This window comes from Monodon monoceros, unplaced genomic scaffold (genome assembly GCF_005190385.1).
Source record: "Monodon monoceros isolate NGI ecotype Baffin Bay Population unplaced genomic scaffold, NGI_Narwhal_1 Super_Scaffold_13, whole genome shotgun sequence".
NCBI classification, from domain to species: Eukaryota; Metazoa; Chordata; class Mammalia; order Artiodactyla; family Monodontidae; genus Monodon; species Monodon monoceros.
The window spans coordinates 76,996,538-77,011,444 of record NW_021703769.1 but is presented as its reverse complement, the minus strand read 5'-3'; the positions used below and the strand labels follow the sequence as shown (position 1 = coordinate 77,011,444).

Here is a 14,907-nt window from a genome sequence, read left to right as displayed (position 1 = left end):
CCCAGCCACCTCAAGTGGGAATTCATTAGGATAGTGATGGTTATGCCCATTTTCCAGAGAAGAAAAAGCAAAGTTTGGAGGGAAATTACTTTCCCAAAGTCTCTGCCATCATGGTGGACCTTATGTTAACGTTTCTCTCTCTCTTGGGTCATCATTGTGTCTCCCTACCTGACCTGGCCTGAAGTCTCTTACCCCGTGTACTCCACAAGACTGGCCACACAGTAGGAGCTTAATAAAGACTTCTGGAAAGATGGACGGATGAAGGTGGGGTGGAGGGATGGCGGAAGGATGAGTCAGTAGGCTAATGGCAGACCGGTGAGCAGGTCAGGAGGGAGACATGACGTGCGGAGGGAGGAGATATTCCTGGGCCCTCACGCTCGCCATCTCCCCAGGTGTGCCCCCAGCTGCAGCTGCTAAAGCAGCCAAATTTGGTGAGTTGCTCCCGATGCCTCCCCCTGCCCAGGCCTGCAGGCTGTTTAGACCCCACCCCCACTGCCCTGTCCCCGCCCCGGCACAGGCCTCAGTCCTGCTCACAATACCCCTGAAGGCCCATCCAGGAGATCCCTGACCCCAGACGCCAGAGGGGATGCTCAGGGTCCCTTAAACTGTGGCTCGTCCTCACCCACATCTGGCCTCTTCTCAGGTGCCGCTGGCCTTGGAGGTTTCCTAGGCGCCACCAGGCCATTCCCAGTTGGAGGTAGGGACCACCTCTGCTGTGAAATCCCCAGCTCTGGCTGGCCCTGGAGGAGGCCTGGCTGCCTAGCAGCTGGGGCTCTGAAGCTGCATCTGGCACAGGGACACAGAGAGAGGGTGGAGGGGACAGTCCAGGAAAGGAGGCATCCTGGGCAGAGGGGCAGGCCTCAGGGTCAGGTGGACACATGTGACTCAGACACCAGGCCGACGAGCTGAGGCTATGGAGCTGCATCCCCGGATGCCAGGAGGGGACCAGCTGTGTTAAGAAAGCTGCTTCGGCAGGGGGTAGGGGGCAGTGGGAGGAGGTGGTTCTAGTCAGAGAGGCAATAGGTGGCAAGGCTGGGGTGGGCCCTGCCCCCCACCAACCCCAAACCCCTCTGCAGGTGTCGCAGCAAGGCCTGGCTTCGGACTGTCTCCTATTTTCCCAGGTATGACCAGGCTCCCCCGCCCTGGGCCCCATCCTTCCTCCTTCCCTGGTTCATCTCCTGCTCAGAAGGGCTGAGCCAGGACCCGAAGGGTACCCCGCGCCCTCAGATTGCACAGAGTTGGGTTTCCCCTTCTCCTCTCCCTCCTGTGCCAAGCCAGGGAGCATCAGCTCTTCCAACACACCACGTTCATATGAGGCAAACTGAGGTTCAGAGAGTGCCAGGGACACGCTCAGGGTCACACAGTCACTGGTAGAGGCAGAGCCAAGGGCTTCCAACAGCCAAGCCCAGAACTTGGCCCCCCCTCAGACGAGGCTCAGGCTGCTCGGGAGGGCTTGGCGGGCACCCCAGAGGTGGGCACACTCACGACCTCTCTCCTTGCCTTGTAGGTGGCGGAGCCGGGGGCCTGGGAGTTGGCGGTGAGTCTATCATAAGAACAAGGGGCCCCGTTTCAAGCAGGGCTCTGAGCTCCTGCTGAGGGAGCGGCTAGTGCAGCCACGGCCCTGGGCTGGCCCTGGGCATGGGGACCCGAGGGAGCCCCACGGGGAATCACAGAAGCTGAAGTCAGCCCTGGGAGGTGGGGATATGGGGACCCTGATTCCTGGGGCTCCCAGCCGGGCACTCGACTGGGCACCAGGAGTGAGACAGGGACCTGGGTCAGCCCGGGTCTCAAGGTCTAACCAGAGAGGTTGACAAGGTCCCATAGAAAAGGAAAGAAACTGTAGGGAAGCACAAGCCCTGTTCAAGCAGGCGGTCAGGGAGGCTGAGCTGGAGCCTGTCAGTGGGCGTAAGGCTGCCCCCGGGAAGCGTGGCCAGGGTCTGACTGTGGTGGGAGAAGGTGCCGCAGAGCTGCTCAGTCCTCCACAGGCAGCAGGCCATCTGCAAGGAGCGAGGTTGGACAGGAGGGTCGGGCCGGGGTCAGAGAGGCCTTTGGAACCCGCTGCTACAAGATGGAGGCGCGTGGAGGGGCCGGGGGCGGGGTTGTCTGGGAGAGGAGGGAAGGCCTGGCCTCCTCCCCAATCCCGGCCTTCCCTCCACAGGCAAACCTCCCAAGCTCTACGGAGGGGCCCTGGGAGCCCTGGGATACCAAGGTGAGTAGAGACTCAGCCCCTGGAAGTGGGCGGGGGGTGAGGGGGTGGGTGTCGGGCAGAGGCAGAGTGATGGGGTCCATCAGCCTGGGAGAGAGGGCAGCACGTCAGACGAGGCCTGGCAGGGAGTGGGGAGGCTGGGGCAGAGCTGGACACCTTACCCACCCCTTCTTCTACCTGCGACACAGACACGCAGAGCTAAGAGTGGGCCCAGGACCCTCCAGGCTCATCCAGGCCAGGCCTGGCCGCCCCTCCCTCCCTGGTACCCACACCTGCCCCTGCGGGAGGAGCGAGGGGCTGGGGGGGGGCAGAGAAGGAGAGAGAGGATGGAGGCGACAAAAAAGTGAGCCCTGGAGTCAGGGGATCAGAGGGGTGGACCCGGCAGGGTGGGCAGAGGCGGCCCAGAGCCACACCCTTGCTCCAAGACGCAGATGTGTCTCTGGCAGTGTGTGGGGTGGGGTCTGATCACCACCCCCCAGGCATTTCCCAATGATGCCCAAAAGAGACCCAGAGAAGCCCCAGCTCTGCACCTGTGCCCAGCTCAGGCTGCGGATCCCCTTTCCACCCCCCCAACCTGCTTCCCACTGAGCAGATGAGACAGCCCAGGCCAGGGCAGGGAGAGGCAGAGGCAAGAGCAGCCTGACCTCGTCCACGGCGCCCAGCTCTCAGCCAGGCACCAGCTGGTGCCTGTGGCCCTGTCACACAAGCTCTCTTTTTGTTGGCTTTCTTTCCCAACAAACGCCCTGGATGAGCTTCACAGAGAGAGAGAAAAAGATGGTGCTCGCTGCCACCAGGTGGCAGTAATGAGCCACATCTAGCTCCCCCAGGGGTAGGCGCTACCCCAGGCCCTACTACCAGACTTCTGTGCCTTGAGGATTTGAAATAAGGTTGACCAATCAGGCCCTCCGCCCGAGAGGGCAGGAGTCCTGCTACCACCCACCTGCTCAGTGGGAGTTTGTACAGCCGAAGAGCTCAGAGAGTGGCCTGGGGTCGTGTCCAGGCTTCCCGTGGCTTCTTGGAGCCTCTGTTCCCCGCTGTGATGATGTGGGTGTTAAGAACAGCTTGGAGTTGGGGGGAGTGGGCAAGGGCTTGAGAAGCAACCAAGACTGACCCTTGCGTGTGCCTCCCTGCACCCAGCTGGGGCCTGCCTGGGGAAATCCTGTGGCCGGAAGAGAAAGTGAGCTTCCCAGGACCCCTGACTCACGACCTCATCAACGTTGGTGCTACTGCTTGGTGGAGAATGTAAACCCTTTGTGACCCCCCCCATCCCATGCCCCCTCCTAAGTTCCCACCCCAGGAGGGAACAGGGCAGGCAGGGTGGCCTTGGAAATCCACAGGGCAAGCAAACAAGAGAGTGGTGGCCAAGTGAGCTCCTGGAAGCCCCCTCCTTCAGAGGCAAGGGGTGGGTGGGCTTGGCCCCTGCCCCCACCCCCTTCCCACCCAGGAGCTCTCCCTCCACACACTCCATCTCCAGGGGAACTTGGTGCTACGTACTGGTGCTCTCATTCTCCCTGTGGGGAGGGAGGAGGGAAGGACAGTCCCTCAGGGAACCCCTTCCCTGGGGCTCCTCTGAAGATGGTGCAGACACTCCCTGGGCAGTCTCACCTCTCCCTGCCCACCAGGACCCACCTCTGGCTGCAGTCCAGTTGGTACCCAAACATCGAAACCCTCAAGCTGGATTCGGTCACACCATCTCTTGGCCCCCTTGGCCCCCTCTCCCCTACCAATGGCTATTCCCCATGTCTGGGGCACCTTCAGGTCGGAAGATTCCCCCCATTGGGAATAGCCCTCTTGCTCTTGTGGAATTCATCCGCCCATATGCCCATCCGTCCATCTGTCCTGGTCCCCATTTGGCTGCCCGGCACCGCTAGCTGGCTGGGCGCCTCTACCATCAACTCGATTAACCTGTCATGGCAGCCTGTGCCCTGCCTCTGCCCTACCACATACACCCCTACGTAGGGGCCCCGAGCCCAGGTTGTGAGGGGCTGTCCCGACTGGGGCAGCAGGAATCTCCCTCGCATACTGGGCCTCCCCCCACGCAGTACTGTATCCCCAGTCCCCCCCCTGGAGCCACTGTACTTCAGAGCATATCCCCCCCTGCCCCGCCCATCTCTTTGTGTCTCGCTGTGATAGATCAATAAATATTTTATTTTTTGTCCTGGATGTTTGGGGATTATTTTTGACTGTTGATGTTCTCCTTTGGTTTTATTTTTGTGGTTTATGGGGAAAAAAAACGTTTTCTTTTTTTTTTTTTCTGATCTGGGGAGCTACATCCCCAGTAGAAGATTCATTTTAATCGCTTTGGTATAACTCTGAGTGAAACACACATTTTCTTTTTAAATAAGAAAAGACAATTAACTGCTTCAGAAAAGACTAATAAATGAAAACCTTTTAAGGGAACTGTCTTGGCCTCCTTTGTAATCCCTCATCTGCCTTCAGCTCCTGGTCGGGGTAGGGCTCGGCCTTGGGAACCTGTTCAAGATGTATTTAGGGGGCTGCCAATTACCTGCCATTGGCTTCTGGTGAATTAATCCTTCTCCTAGTTCAGCCTGTCCTTTAATAATGATAATCCCTTTGTAGGGGAAGCAGAGCGGCCAGCCCTACACACGTCCACCCACAGTGGGTCTCATTCCTCTGAGGATGTGGGTTCACTCACCCGGACACTCCTTCCCCAGCCCTCACCCCTTGGGCCCAAATCCTTGGCCTCTAGATGCTGAGAGTATAGCTGGACAGATGGAGGAAACAAAAATGACCCTTCTGTCCAGACCAAATGCTTAGCCTTGGTGAACAGCCTTGCAGAGAGAAAAGAAATGGCCCGACCTAAGACAAACAGATGGATGTTTCCTTCTAAACGTCCCCTTTAAGGAAGACTCACTGTCACACATGGCCACTAGGGCACCACTCTACTTCTTTACAAAACAAAGCAAATGACACTCTGTGGGTGGCAACAGGAGACTCTGTACTACCCTTGGATGCACCAATTCCCCAGGGTTGTCCCCCTCCCCGCAGGGCTACAAATCCACAGAGTATGGGGATGTGCCCCCCCTGGAGCCCACAAGTCCCTTCTAGAGCACACTCTTGGGTACCAGATTCTGGAATTTCCTCCCCAGACCACCAAGTCCACTTCCAGGGCCCACATGGCCTCATGTGTGCATCAGAGCGAACCCCATGGCCAGTGGGCTCTCGTGGAGGCCAGAAGGACGGCAAGGGAGCTGTTTGTTGGGAGTGCGGGTGGAGTCTGCCGTGCAGACAGCAGCAGACGGCAGTATGGGTATCCGTGCACCTGTGCACAAGGACCCTGTGGAAAGAGCAAGGGGGTGGGGCGATGCTCAGGGACAGCTTCTCAGAGGACAGCAGAGCACAGGAAGCAATCTACCAGGTAGAGAATAGGGCAGAGGGTAGGAAGGGTCAGACCTTTCCAGCAGGAAGGGCAGCCTTGTGAAGGTTCCCAGTGCCCGGTGGGAGGGAGCAGAGCCGAGGAAAGGTGAAGGATGGATCAGAAGCGGGTAGGGGGTAGGTTAAAGGAGACCACGGGGTGGGGGGCTGCTGTGACAGTCAGTGAGGAGTGACAGCCTGCCCAAGAGTAGTGGCAAACCAGATTCATTCATTCATTCACTTGTTCAGCAAAAAGATCCCTTGCTCATCCTGGGAAAGCCCTCAGCCCCAGGCATACTGGGATAGTCGGTCACCCTGCCTTCCAGAGACATCTATTCATCATACACAAACATATACACATATTAGTTGCATTACTCAGCATCTTGGTGTTATTTTAATCAAAACTCTGTTTCAAAGATCATTCCTTATCATCTGTATATTCATTTAACAAATACTTATGGAGTTACGTACCATGCACTAGGTACTGTTTTAGAAGCTGAATATACAGTAGTAAACAAAATGGGCAAAAATCCCTTTCCTCATGGAGTTAACATACCAGTAACTATATCTGTTGTATTTATTTAATCACTTTGCTATTATGACCAATGCTGTCCTGGACATTTGTGTGCACGTATCTTTCCTACAAGGCAGTGTGAGTTGGTCTATAGCAGCACCGTCCACAGAACTTTCTGTGATGACAGAAATGTCCTCTATCTGCTGTGTCTGGTGTGTAACCACTAGCTACGTGGGCTCTTGAGCTCTAAAAATATGACTAGTGAGACTGAGGAATTGAATTTTTTTTTTTTTTTTTTTTTTTTTTTTGGTACGCGGGCTTCTCACTGTTGTGTCCTCTCCCGTTGCGGAGCACAGGCTCCGGACACGCAGGCTCAGCGGCCATGGCTCACGGGCCCAGCCGCTCCGCGGCATGTGGGATCTTCCCGGACCGGGGCACGAACCCGTGTCCCCTGCATCGGCAGGCGGACTCTCAACCACTGCGCCACCAGGGAAGCCCAGGAATTGAATTTTTAATTTTGTTTTTTAATTTAAATTTTTAAATGTAAATAGCCACAGTATTGGATGATGCAGGTCTATGGGAGAAAGTCCTGAAAATAGAAAAGATAAATCAAAAAACAAAACAAAACAAAAGATCCCTTGTTCATCCCTCTGCAGCTCTCCAGCTTCTGAAAGTTGGCCAGCCCCAGGATTCAGCCCTGGCGCCTCCCTACTTCTATTTCTCATAATTCATGGCTTTAAATACCACGTATGCGTTGGCAGTTCCCAAACTGACACGTCCAGCGCAGACCTCTCCCCTGAACTCTGGACTTGCACGTTCAAGGCCAGTTCTTAACATCTCCACCTGGAAGTCTCATACTCCTGCGTAGCGTGGGTCCGCCCACCCCCACCAAAATCTGCTCTCCTCCCCACCTTCCCCGTCTCAGTAAACAGCAGCTCCAGTGGTTCAGGCCAGCAGATTTGGAGCCCTCTTCTCTCCCCACTGCCCACACCAGATTCACCAGCAAATCCTGGGACACTGCCTTCAGAAGATAACCAGAGTTCAACCACTCCTCCCACCCCCAGGCCCTGGTCCACCAGCAGCTCTTGCCCGGGGGACTGACACAGCTTCCAGGCTCGGCTCCCTGATTCTGCCCTGGCTCCCCTTCAGCCTTCTTTCCACACAGCAGCCGAAACAATCCTTTTAAAACATGAGTCAGCTCAGGTCACACATCTGCTCAAAATCCTGCTATGGCTCCCGCCTCATTCGGGGCCCAAACCAGAGGCCTTTCAATGGCCGAGGAGCCCCTACCTGAGTTGGCCCAGCTGTTTGACCAGCACCCTGCTACTCGGCCCCCCCAGGCCGTGTGGTTACACTGCCCTCTTCCCTTCCCTGCAGGCAGCAGGCCACCCATCTGCAGCCTCCACATCTGCTGTCTCTCCTGCCCAGAAAGCTCTTCCCTCCGTTATCAACGTGCTTGGCATCCTCACCTCTTTCAGGTCTTGATTCAAATGTCACCTTCTCAGAAAGTCCTTCCCTGACCCCTTTTCTAAAACTGCAAACTATAGGGGGTTCCCTGGAGGTCCAGTGGTTAGGATTCCGAGCTTTCACTGCAAAGGACTCAGGTTCAATCCCTGGTCAGGGAATTAGGATCTTGCAAGCCATGTGGTGCGGCCAAAAATAAAAATAATAATTAAATAAAATTACAAACTATACCTTCCTCCCCCACTTGGGAGACCAATGACTTGGCCCTGCCTTCTCTTTCTCCAGAGCACCCATCACCAGTACCCATCATGTCACCACATAGCGCAGTATACTTTGCGTCTTTGTTTATTGTCTGACTTTCCCCACCAGAATGCAACTCCCTAAGGATGGACATTGTTTTGAGATCAAAATAGTTGAGGGCTTCCCTGGTGGCGCAGTGGTTGAGAGTCCGCCTGCCGATGCAGGGGACATGGGTTCGTGCCCCCGGTCAGGGAGGATCCCACATGCCACAGAGCAGCTGGGCCCGTGAGCCATGGCCGCTGAGCCTGCGCATCTGGAGCCTGTGCTCCGCAATGGGAGAGGCCACAACAGTGACAGGCCCGCGTACCGCAAAAAAATAAAAAGTTTAAACTCCCTGCTTTCATTAGTTATACACTCTGGTAGAAAGATGGTAATGGCAAGCAAATGTGCTAGGCTGATAATAGCTTCAAAGATATCCAGGTCCTAATCCCTGAAACCTTGTAAATATTACCGTTATTAGTCTGCTCAGGCTGTCATAGCAAATTGCCACAGGGTGGGTGGCAGAAATTTATTTTCTCACAGTTCTGGAGGCTGGAAGTCCAAGATCAAGGTGTCCACAGGGTTGGTTTCTCCTGAGGGCTCTCTCCTTGGCATGTAGGTGGCTGTCTTATCCCTGTGTCCTCACATGGTCTTTCCTCTGTGCATATGTCTCTTACTCTCCTCTTCTTATAAGGACGCCAGTCATAGTGGATTAGGGCCCATTCTGATGACCGTGTTTTAACCTGATTGCCTCTTTAAAGATTCTATCTCCAAATACAGTGACATTCTGAAGTGTTGGGGACTGGGACTTTGACGTACAATTTTAGGGGGATGCAGTTTAGCCCCTAATAGTTACTTTATATGGAGAAAGAGTCTTTGCAGATGTGGTTAAGTTAAGGATCTTGAGATGGGAGATTATCCTGCTGGGCCCTAAATGCTATCACAAGTATCCTTAAAAGAAGCTGGAAGAATTGTATGCCAACAAATTGAATAACCTAAAGAAATGAATAAATTCCTAAAAACACAAAACCTGCCAAGACTGAATTGTGAAAAAATGGAAAATCTGAAGAGACCAATGACAAGAAAGGAGAATGAATCAGTAGTCAATCCTCCCAACAAAGAAAAGTCAGGACTAGATGGTTTCCACTGGTGAATTCTACCAAATATTTAAACAAGAATTTATACCAATTCTCCTGAAACTCTTCCAAAAGATTGAGGAGGAGAAACAGTTCCAAGTTCATTCCAAGAGGCCAGCATTACCCTGATACCAAAGCCAGACAAAGACACTACAAGAAGAGGGCTTCCCTGGTGGTGGAGTGGTTAAGAATCCGCCTGCCAATGCAGGGGACATGGGTTCGAGCCCTGGTCCGGGAAGATCCCACATGCCGCGGAGCAACTAAGCCCGTGCGCCACAACTACTGAGCCTGCGCTCTAGAGCCCACGAGCCACAACTACTGAAGCCCGCGCACCTAGAGCCTGTGCTCCATAACAGGAGAAGCCACTGCAATGAGAAGCCTGTGCCCTGCAACAAAAGTAGCCCCTGCTCGCCGCAACTAGAGAAAGCCCGTGTGCAGCAACAAAGACCCAACACAGCCAAAAATAAAATAAATTAATTAAAGAAAAAAAATCAAGACACTACAAAAAGAGAAAACTACAGAGAAATGACTTTAGTAAGATGGCAGTATAGGAGGTCTTCAGTCCATATCCTCCCACAAACAATCCTAAATTTCATGTAGAACCACAAAAGACCTCAAATAACAAAAACAATCTTGAACAGGAAGAATAAAGCTGGAGGCATCACACTTCCTGATTTCAAAATATATTACAAAGCTACAGTAATAAGGAGAGAGAGAGACCAATGAACAGAATAGAGAGCCCAGAAGTAAATCCATGCATTTACGATCAACTGATTTTCAACAAGTGTACCAAAAACACACAATGGGTTAAGGATAGTCTCTTCAATAAATGGTGCTGGAAAAAAAATAAATGGTGCTGGAAAAACTGAATATCCAGATGCAGAAGAAGGAAACTAAACCCTTATCTCACAGCATAACACAAAAATTGACTCAAAATGGACTAAAGACAAACATAAGACCTGAAACTGTAAAACTACTAGAAGAAAGCACAGGGAAAAAGCTTCTTGACATTGGTCTGGGCAATGATTTTTTGCATATGACTCCAGGAGCACAGATGACAAAAGTGAAAATGGACAAGTGGGACAGCATAAAACTAAAAAGTTTCCACAGAGCAAAGGAAACCATCAACAGAGTGAAGAGACAACCTATGCAATGGGAGAAAATCTTTTCAGACCATACATTTGATACAGGTTAATATCCAAAACATATCTGGAACTCAAGAAACTCAACATTTAAAAAAGAAAAAGAACTAATTTTCAAATAAGCAAAGAACTTGGGCAGACATTTCTCAGGAGAACACGTATGAAGGGCCAATAGGTATATGAAAAGGTGCTCCGTATCACCAGTCACCAGGTCATGTAAATACAAACCAAAACCACAATGAGATATCACCCCCTACCTGTTTAAATGGCTATTATCAAAAAAAAAAAAAAAAAAGATAAGCATTGGAGAGGATGTGGAGAAAAGGGCACCCTTGTATACTGCTAGTGGGAATGTAAGTTGGAACAACCGTCATGGAAAACAGTGTGGAGGTTCCTCAAAAATACTAAAATAGAGCTATCATATGATCCAGCAATTCCACTTCTGGTATATAACCGAAGGAAATGAAATCACTCTCTTGAAGAGATATTTGCACTCTCGTGTTTATTGCAGCATTATCCACAATAGCCAAGCTGTGGAAGCAACCTACGTATCCAACAACAGATGAATGAATAAAGAAAATGTGTTGTATATCTACAGTGGAATATTATTCAACCTTATAAAGGAAGGAAATCCTAAATAAATAAATAAATACAGGAAGGAAGGAAGGAAGGAAACCCTGCCACATGCTACAACATGGATGAACCTAGGGGACGTTATGCTAAGTGAAATAAGGCAGTCACAGACAAATACTGTGTGATCCCACTTATATGAAGCATCTAAAGTAGTCGAATTCATGGAAACAGAAAGTAGAATGGTGGTCACCAGGGCCTGGGGGAGGGGAAGAAGGGAGTTTGTTTAATGGGTACAGAGATTCAGATTTGCAAGATGAAAAATTTAGGGACTCTGTAATGACCTGTATGGGAAAACAATCTTTTAAAAAAGTGGAAAATGGGGCTTCCCTGGTGGCGCAGTGGTTGAGAGTCCACCTGCCGATGCAGGGGACACAGGTTCGCGCCCCGGTCCGGGAAGATCCCACATGCCACGGAGCGGCTGGGCCCGTGAGCCATGGCCGCTGAGTCTGCACGTCTGGAGCCTGTGCTCCGCAACGCGAGAGGCCACAACAGTGAGAGGCCCGCGTACCACACACACACAAAAAAAGTGGATAATGTATATGTATAACTGATTCACTGTGCTGTACGCCTGAAACTAACACAACACTGTAAGGCAACTATATTCCATATAAAGAAAGAACTAAAGAAAAGGTTAAAAAAAAAGTTTTGGGGATCTGTTTCACAACTGTGAATATACAGTTTACCCTTGAACAACGCTGGTTTGAACCGGGAGAGTTCACTTATATGCAGATTTTTTTCCAATAAATATAACACTTGTATTTTCATTTTACAGGTCTTTAAGTGTGGGAGAAAGTTTGTGTGTGATTAGAGATCACAATATGTAGAATCAAAAGAACAGGGGGTTGAGTCCTGATTCCCTCCAAACGGTTTCTGCTTCCTGGTCTTGGGTGAGTCATTTATCAATTCCTTTGTTTTTGAGGCAGAGATAGCAGCGTTCAGATTTTCCACTGTGTGTGTGTGTGTGTGCGTGTGTGTGTGTTGAGGGCAGCAGCGGGAGGGGAGCATGTGTTGGTTCCCCTAACCCCTGAATCATTCAAAGGTCAACTGTACTTAACACTATTGAAACGTACACTTAAAAATGGTTAAGATGATAAATTTATATTATGTGTTTTGATGACACAGTTTAAAAAAAAAAAAAGAAGCCGGAAGGGAGAAGGAACTGATTTCTCCTCTAGAGACTCCAGAATGAATGCAGCCCTTGTTTTTAGCCCAAAGCCACTGAGTTAGGACTTCTGGCCTCCAAAACTGTGAGCAAAATAATTTGTGACCACAGCCACAGGAAACGAATACAGTGAATAAATGAATAATTCTAACGTCAGGTGAATCAGTGCTATGAGGATTAAAAGCCAGGGAAGGAGACGGAGAGTGAGAAAGGGTGTTAAGTTAGCTGGGATGGTTGGGGACACCTAATCTCAGGTCAAAGGCCCTGTGATGAACACATGCTTGGGAAGTTAGAAGAGCAGAGAGGTGCACCGTAGTTAACTAGAAAGAGCAAAGGAGAGAAGAAATATGAGCAAAGAAGTAGCGAGGGACTAGGTCCCATAAAGTTTGCAGTAAGGGCTTTGGGTTTGAAAGCAAGGAAATGTCACACTTTGACCCTTCAGAGGCTCTGGAGGGTGACAGGGGTGCATGACTCAGGGGCTGTCATACCCAACTAGACCAGGGAGGAGAGAAGAGTGGAGGGAGAAGTGGTAGAATTCTAGATCTGCTTTGTACAGGGAGCCAATAGGATCTGCCAGTAGGATTTGCTGATTGATCGATCAAGTGCAAGGAAAAGGAATAAGGAGAGAGGAGAGAAGTTGAGGATGCCTTCAAATTTTGGCTGAGCCACTAAAGGACGGGGATGTCATTTACTGAGATGAGAAACACTGGGGGAGGAGCAGATCCAGGCACAAATTAAGAGCTCTGATCCGGATGCATTAAGTTTGAGGTGCCCGTTTGCCATCCAAGTGGAGATGCCAAATAGATATTTGGGTTCTTGCATCCGCAGCTCAAGGAGAGGGCAGGGGAGTCAACAAGCCACGTGTCTGGGTGATGTCACGCAGAGTGGGCAAGGAGGGGGCAGGCTGCATCTGACAGCAGGGATCCCATGATGCCAGCTCTCTTTTCCTCCCTAGGCTAGGACAGTTCAGGCTCTGGCCCCTGCCCTGGGTCACAGTCTTGGGCTAATCCAGTGAGTATCCCCACGGAGCCTCTTGTCACCAGCCTGTGTTCAGCCAGGTATTAATTTGGCAATTTGGACAAATCCTAACCATTGACCTGGAGTGAGTCTTTCCCAAAGGGCTCTGGACCCCTCATCTAGAAAACTTGTATCACGAACCCCATCAGTAAAATATTTTTGAGCAAATATCACATATATTTGCCACTTGGATGGCAGACAGGCACCTAAAACTTAACGCATCCAAGCCAGGGCTCTTAATTTGCACCCAAATTATTATTATTATTATTATTATTATTTTTGCGTTGCGCGGGCCTCTCACTGCTGTGGCCTCTCCCATTGCGGAGCACAGGCTCCGGACGCGCAGGCTCAGCGGCCATGGCTCACGGGCCCAGCCGTTCCGCGGCATGTGGGATCTTCCCGGACCGCGGCACGAACCCGTGTCCCCTGCATCGGCAGGCAGACTCTCAACCACTGCGCCACCAGGGAAGCCCGCACCCAAATTATTATTTGTTCCCCAACACACACATAGACACATTCACTTATAAATTACATACATAATTGACTATACAAATAATAAAAAATGTTCATCACATAACAATGCAAAAGCAGTGTTTAAGAAGAATGTTCGAAAGATGAAATGAACAACAGTTGAATGCTTTTATTTATTAAAAGTACAAAATTGCTTTTTTGCTTTCAGTTAAAAAAAGACTTAATAACTTGGATGAGCAATGTGACCGAATGTGTCAGATCTGATGAGTTGGTCCTTGGTTTCACCAGGAAACGGGAAACGTGTCTGACAAGGAGCTCCGACAAGAGAGGGAAGTGCCAGCTCTGTCCTTTCGCTCGTCTTGCGGTATCAGCATCATCTTCAACCTGCTTTCTTTTTAAGACTCTTTTGCAGCCACAGGTCTACTCTGTAAGGGTTAGTTGTGTTATAAAAGTGGGTGAGAGGGGCTTCCCTGGTGGTGCAGTGGTTGGGACTCCACCTGCCAATGCAGGGGACACAGGTTTGAGCCCTGGTCCGGGAGGATCCCGCGTGCCGCGGAGCAAAGGAGCCCGTGCGCCACCGCTGCTGAGCCTGCGCTCTGGAGCCTGCGAGCCACAACTGCTGAGCCCGCGTGCCACGGCTGCTGAGGCCCGCGCACCCGGAGCCCGTGCTCCGCAGCAGGAGAGGCCGCCGCGGTGAGGGGCCCGCACGCCACGGCGAGGAGTGACCCCCGCTCACTGCAACTGGAGAGGGTCCGCATGAAGCAAATATATATATAAATGAATAAATTTAAAAAAAAAAAAAAATTTAAAAACAAAAAAAAACCTGGGTGAGATCCTCTACCTAACCAGGCACAGGCCCACAGCCCCTCTAGGTCCACTCAGTATCCCCCTGCACCCTGCACTGGGACCCTCTCCCAAGCCCCTTCACCCAGGGGTGCTACCTGCTGCCACCTCCTGAGGCCGTGAGTGTCCTCATGGGTTTCCCTTAATGCTGCCCAGTCCGTTGTAAAATCCCCTTTATTAAACTCTGCTCAGTAATCCCTGCTGAGTGCTTCTCTGTTTCCTGCCAGGACCCTGCCTGATATATACCCTATAGGAAAGCAACAAACAAGCAAAAAACGTTGCTGTCCAGCCTCCAAGGACCTCCACACCTCCTTGGGACACTTTACTATACGTGCTTTAGGGCCATCTGACCAGCAGACAGAATGAGGGCACCAGCATCAATCTGAATATTAAGAAAGGAGGGAGGGGGCTTCCCTGGTGGCGCAGTGGTTGAGAGTCCGCCTGCCGATGCAGGGGACACAGGTTCGTGCCCCGGTCCGGGAAGATCCCACATGCCGCGGAGCGGCTGGGCCTGTGAGCCATGGCCGCTGAGCCTGCGAGTCCGGAGCCTGTGCTCCGCAACGGGAGAGGCCACAACAGTGAGAGGCCTGCATACCGTAAAAAAAAAAAAAAAAAAAAAAAAAAAAAAAATATATACACTACTTAACTCTTCAGGAAGAAGTTTA

The 14,907-nt window shown here is 51.3% G+C and overlaps 1 protein-coding gene and 1 pseudogene across 5 annotated transcripts in view; both read left to right on the top strand.

Annotated features, from left to right (window-relative positions):
* The window catches only part of ELN (elastin), a 31,726-nt gene extending 28,102 nt beyond the window's left edge, over window positions 1-3,624 (top strand). For 3 of the 5 annotated variants that reach the window (XM_029220423.1, XM_029220420.1, XM_029220419.1), the window contains 6 exons: window positions 393-431; window positions 644-697; window positions 1,077-1,121; window positions 1,508-1,537; window positions 2,159-2,209; window positions 3,344-3,624. In XM_029220423.1, coding sequence (XP_029076256.1) covers window positions 393-431; window positions 644-697; window positions 1,077-1,121; window positions 1,508-1,537; window positions 2,159-2,209; window positions 3,344-3,387 — 263 coding nt within the window. In that variant the 3' untranslated portion in view covers window positions 3,388-3,624. The remainder of the gene's footprint in view (window positions 1-392; window positions 432-643; window positions 698-1,076; window positions 1,122-1,507; window positions 1,538-2,158; window positions 2,210-3,343) is intronic. The other 2 variants (XM_029220421.1, XM_029220422.1) reach the window with 2 other exon arrangements.
* Window positions 3,451-4,371, top strand: LOC114894334 (annotated as a pseudogene).
* Window positions 4,372-14,907: the final 10,536 nt, after the last annotated feature.